Below are 6023 nucleotides of genomic sequence, written 5' to 3'. Positions count from 1 at the left end.
TCATTTACATGTATTCTTCTTTTTTATTTCAGTTTGCTATACCTTTGATAATAACATGAAAAATGCTCATATGAATTGTATTATTAGTAAAATTTATTATTTTTTATTATAAATTATTATTTATTGTTATAATAATTTAAGAAAATATTTTGACCGCCATTATGATATACGGCTGGCTCCGTCACTCTAGGTGCATACCTAAAATTTTGACTTGGTGACAAAATGGTTAGAATTTATAAAAATGTCATCCTGAAATTCGACTCCATCCAAGTTTACTAATTGTATATGTGACTTTTAGTACATCTTGATTAAGAATTTAACCCGACCCTTTTTGGTGCGCAACAAGAATTTTAATTTTCTAAAACATAACCAATTCGTTGACAGTGCTTGTCAATTTTTAAAATTCTACATATTTCAGGGTAAAACGACATATCAACTGCAACTTGTACGAAAACTTGTATGTCAAGCCCGCGTGCCCTTAAACTTAATCATTCGCTTTGTTTTTGCTGTCTATATATCAAGTACAATTGCTCATTTTATCCTCACAAGTCAAAAGATTAAAAAAAAAAAATGTCCAAGACAACTCTGTGGCTCATCTTCTTCAACTTGTCACTACTTCCTTGCTGTTTCGGAGGTCTGCGATATGGATTTTACAAAGGAAAGTGCGGATCTTTGGATGTGGAAGACATAGTTCATTATGTTGTTAGCAAAAGGTGCCAAAATGACCCAACAACATCGGCTGCGCTGTTGCATATGCTCTTTCATGATTGTTTCGTCAATGTAAGAAGATCTTATATCCTATATTTTATTTTCTGTTTTGGTGATTTAGACATGCCTGTACACTTTTATGATGCAGGTCAGGAGTTGAAACAAATTGTTCCAAGTAGTTAGTTTGGTATGTAGTGAGTTTGATTCTCTAGTTCAATTTTTAGGTAGCTTAAGTTATGTAGTAGTATTCAGTTGAACAAGTTTGAGTTAACTTAACATATATTAACGGTGTTAAATTTGAGTTGTGATGATGTTGAACAACATATAAGTTTTGGTCCTATAACAACTTTGTAACATGAATTGAAATGTTTGAATGGAGAAGGGGTGTGATGCATCACTACTACTAGATGGAAAGGACAGCGAGAAAACAGCATTTCCAAGTTTGACGGTGAGAGGCTACGATGTGATCGATGAAGCCAAAGCTGCAGTAGAGGATGTTTGCCCAGGAGTAGTTTCTTGTGCAGATATTGTTGTGTTGGCTACCAGGGATTCTGTTTTAGCTGTAAGTTCTTCTCTACATTTTCTTCCAAATGTGCAAAATTTTAAATGATAAGAACGTCCACACGTAGTCATACAAACACCAGCCACAAAAGAGACATCCAATCAAGAGCTATAAACAATATACACGCCCCGATTTTTCTTGCACTCCACACTGAGTCACTGACTCTATTATTATGCAGTACTCATTTTAATAGATCGCATTCGGATAATTATACAATATACTGTCACGCAAAATCAAGATAATATAAATTAAAGGCAACAAGACAGTACAGGTTATTGTCCAAATCTTATGTCCCTTTCTCCGTTTCTTCACTTGAATGTCAATCATTGAAATTTACGTAATTATATAATCAGTGTTCAACTGAGTTCCAGAAGTTGGTTTCAGAAACTAGTATGCATATTAATCAACGCTTATCTTGAAAAGTTTCTAATTTTTACTACCAGTATGTTGCGCCTTTAACCATATTTTCAAAAATAAAAGCAATGTTTGAACATTGTAATACATAGTCTTAATTATAAAAAAATGGTGATCACTGGAAACAGATTTTTTATTTTTTTAATTCAAGGTTAAGTGTTGTATTTTTGTATATGATGGGGGACTGGCAGCATTATTATACTCCCTTCAAAATATATTGATTATGAAAGTTCCCACGGTGAAGCTCTAATGTTTTTCATTTAAGAAATAAATGAGCATCATCATTGTTGAAATGCAACATTGAGATGAAATAAATAAGTTAGACATATAAGTTAAAGAAATGGAGATTATACTCATACAATTGCAGAGTGGAGGAGGAAAATACAAAGTAAAAACAGGGAGAAGAGACGGAAATATATCAGTGGCTAAGAATGTAGACCTCCCCCCACCTTTCATAGCTATGCAAGAAGCCATTACTAGGTTTGCTGCTAAGGGTCTCAATGTTCAAGACATGGTCCATCTTCTTGGTATTTCTTCACTTTTCCCTTCCTTTTTATATCTTTTCCGTTCCCTTTTTCTTTTTTCTTTACCTAAATTTCTTAATTTAACACCACTGGAGGAACATTCATATATTTGATCATGTATGCACTTTACGGAACAGGTGCTCACACTGTAGGAGTGGCGCATTGTTCATCATTCAAAGATAGACTCTACAATTTCACTGGAACCAGGAAATCTGACCCTGCAATGAATCCTGTGCTGCTACGTTCCCTGAAGCATCAGTGTCCTAAAAATGCCAAGGTTGATAATACTGCAAACCTTGATCAGAATCTTCCTAGTTCTACGGTTATCGACAACTCTTATTACCAGCAAATACTAATGAACAAAGGTATTGTCCAATTTGATCAAGTTTTATCATCTCATCCCCTGACCAAACCAACTGTGACAGCATTAGCTACAGGCCCAGACTTCTCAAAAATATTTGGTGAAGCTGTCGCAAAGATGAGCAATATCGAGGTTCTCACCAACATGGAGGGTGAGATTAGGTCTTCTTGTCGATCTAGAAATAAACATATATAGACCCCTCCCACACACAAAATAGGTACACATGTGTACATCAGTTATTTGAAGCTTATTTCAAGTGCACATTGTAGTACAAAAAACAATGTTTTTCCGACAAGTCAGTTCAAATTTACTGGTGCCTGATTGGAATATCTTAAAAAATCTAACTTATAACTTAAAGTTGTCATATGTAAATTATTAATTATAAGTGGTTTAGGTGTTTGGTTAATTTCAGTTTTAAGTATATTATAAGTTGATGATGTGTTTGGTAAAATATAATTTATAAGTTGTTAAATAATTAAAAATTTAGAAAAAAAAATTATATTTTAATACATTAATATTAAATTAATAAACAAAATTTGAAATTACTAAGTTAGTGATTTTATGTATAATTGTAACAGCTAGTAAAGACAGGAGCAGGGAGAAAGTGACCGATTAAAATGGGAAAGTAACTCCAGCCCACTTTCACGTTTTTAACTTTTATCTAGTAATAATCCCATTCTTCTTATTTTGCCAAACAGGCCAGTAAAATTTCAAACGGACATTGATTTCATTCAAGTTAAACTTGGTAGTTCCCAAACATGCTCATAATTACTTGTGCATTTTTATGATTATGGTTGATTGGTAATCTAGTATTGGTATTCCTAGAGGCTTTAGGCAACATAACATGCACGTCTAAGATGTACATTTTAGGCGACTCTTATATATTAAAACAATTGAAGCTGTCATCTTTTTCCAGTTCTTCCCCTGTATTATGATTGTCTTCCATACTTAACTTCTGATATTCATCATTTTTGTTAATATATACTACCACCGTGCCTAAGTACTAGTAATTACTTGTAAGAACACTCACCCACACACACACTAAGAAAATGTTAGTAAAGCAATATATTTTCTTTTATCCGGGCGAGCATGAGTTTCTATTTTCCTAGGCAGCTTGAAATAGGCAGCTTGAAGAGTTTCATTACAAAAACGTATGTACTTGAGTTGAGCTGAAATCATTAAAATAGAAGTTGAAACATCATTGCAGACTAGAAACCCAAGACAAATTTCAGAAATATTTAAAGCTATATGTGGAACCTATTTAAGCTACATCTTTAAGAAACTTGTACAACAGTTTAGCCCTCCAGATTGTACATGCCTGCCTGTATCAGAAGCCCTGCCGAACAAAGGGGATCTTTATATTTTTATACAAATAAATATTAGCGAAAGTCAAAAGAGTGACGGGGTGTCCAAAAGCAAACAGCAAAGAGAAATCAAATTTATTTATTTATTTCAAATATTTATGTCATTAGGTGGTATTATTGTTTTTGTGGTAGGCATACCTGACGCAATGAGATGATATCAGAGCATGTTCCACTGTTTGCTAGATGACATGCTATATCTATAATATAGTAAAAATGTGAATTTTGACAATTCAATGGTAGATTCTAAAATAGCAAGGTTATATAGTTTGTGCTAAACATAGCATAAAATATAGCACAAAATATAACATTGTGCTATATTTGACACATTACAAAAGAGTTACAAAAAGATAGGGAAAGAGAGAATAAATAAAAGTGAAATTTTTTTATACACATAAATAGAAAAGTTAGTTAAATTTGAAACAATTTAGTTAAATATAGAACCAATTATTGAAGACGTGGCGTTATTTAGCACCAAAAATCAACTTTTAATTCTAAATTATAGCAATAAATGCACCTATTTTTACAACACCATTGACTTTGCGAGAAACAAAGTCGCCCTTCGGTGCACAGGTACTAGTACTAGTAGGGGTGAGTATCGGGTGAAATGAGCGGGTTTAGAACTCATAACTATCCAAACCTAATTTAGCGGTTTTACATTTTACTTAACTATTACCGTAACCATAACCGTTACTGATATAACCAAACCACCCAAACTATAATGGTTCGGGTTGGGCGGTTTCCGTTTAAACCGTTAAGAAAAATATGTGCATATATTTACTAGGTAAAAAATTTAATAAGTTAATAAATTATCAACTAAATAAATTCATTATGTAATAATTTGGATCTTTTAACTTCAATATGTAACATTCAAGTGCACTTAACATAACATGGATTCAACTACTTATAAATATTAATAATTTATCTAATATATGTATCCTCAAAATATATAATTAAAATATTTTAATAGATTCGGGTGGTTTGGATATAACGGGCGGTATAAAAGACAAATCCAAACCAAACCGTTATTTTTCGGGTTTTGGAAAAATGAAACCATAACCGATCCAAACCTTTACAAACCATTAAATTTCGGTTTGGGCGGTTTGAAACGGTTGGTTTGGATGGTTATGAAATTTTTTGCTTACTAACTAGGCCCATTTCTCAACAGTAACCAAGCATCTAGGTTGATGTAATTCAAAATCCCAACAAACTCTATCCTTCCTTTTTTTTAAATTATAACTCAGAGATTTGATTTCGGGTGTCCATGCACTTTCGAATTTTAATTACCTATCTGTTTTGTTTCTTAGAGAAATTTAAATACGCAGTCGAGGGTTTTAGACCTGAAGCAGCACATTAGCGGTAATAGTCAAACCAATATTTGACTGTTAAAATAACAAATCAAATAAAATTATTTTGATCTGAAAATTTGGTTATATCATTAAAATATATTTATTTTGACATCCGTACGGTTGGATCAATTAAAAATAATTTTAAACAAGTTGAGATACTAATACAGGACTAAACACTAGTAACTAGTACTAGTCAAATTAATGTTTGAGTGTTAAAATAGCAAACCAAATAAAATTATTTTGATCTGTAACTTTGGTTATATCAATAAAATGTATATATTATGTTAGATATATTTGAGATGTCATGTCTAATATATTTCATGTTTAGTTTTCAAATCTTAATAAACAGGAAATATCAGGATTTACTGGAATCAGTACTTACTAGAAGTCGGAACATAATATCAGGACTTAAGGTCATATCAGGACTTAAGGTCATATCAGAAATTAAGTACGGGAGGACTTACAGTTAAGGAAGGAAGCTGATTTAAAGTAGAAGATCGAGACTAAAACAAAAGAATATATGCATGAAAAGAATTAGAAAACTGGAAGACTTGTATAAGATATCTGATTGATATATTTTAGGAGACAGAATTATATTTAATATCAATTAGAAGTTATCTTGTAACTGTGTAGTATATAAACACATACATAGGTTTACACTATATGTGTTATCATTATCGAGATACATTATTCATTGTAACCTAGCAGCTCTTAGTGATATTTGTTCATCACTGAGAGAGAACA

General features: G+C 32.1%; 1 protein-coding gene across 1 annotated transcript; it reads left to right on the top strand.

Annotated features, from left to right (window-relative positions):
* The first annotated feature begins 520 nt into the window (after window positions 1-520).
* LOC141668193 (peroxidase 60-like) lies at window positions 521-2898 on the top strand. Its single transcript, XM_074474928.1, has 4 exons — window positions 521-780; window positions 1091-1270; window positions 2052-2211; window positions 2346-2898. Exons 1-4 carry the CDS (start codon window positions 571-573, stop codon window positions 2762-2764), a joined length of 969 nt encoding a protein of 322 aa, XP_074331029.1. The 5' UTR covers window positions 521-570; the 3' UTR covers window positions 2765-2898.
* The last annotated feature ends 3125 nt before the right edge of the window (window positions 2899-6023 follow it).

Source organism: Apium graveolens, chromosome 6, assembly GCF_009905375.1.
Source record: "Apium graveolens cultivar Ventura chromosome 6, ASM990537v1, whole genome shotgun sequence".
NCBI lineage: Eukaryota > Viridiplantae > Streptophyta > Magnoliopsida > Apiales > Apiaceae > Apium > Apium graveolens.
The sequence above is the reverse complement of the archived record's forward strand: the minus strand, read 5'-3'. Positions and strand labels throughout refer to the sequence as shown.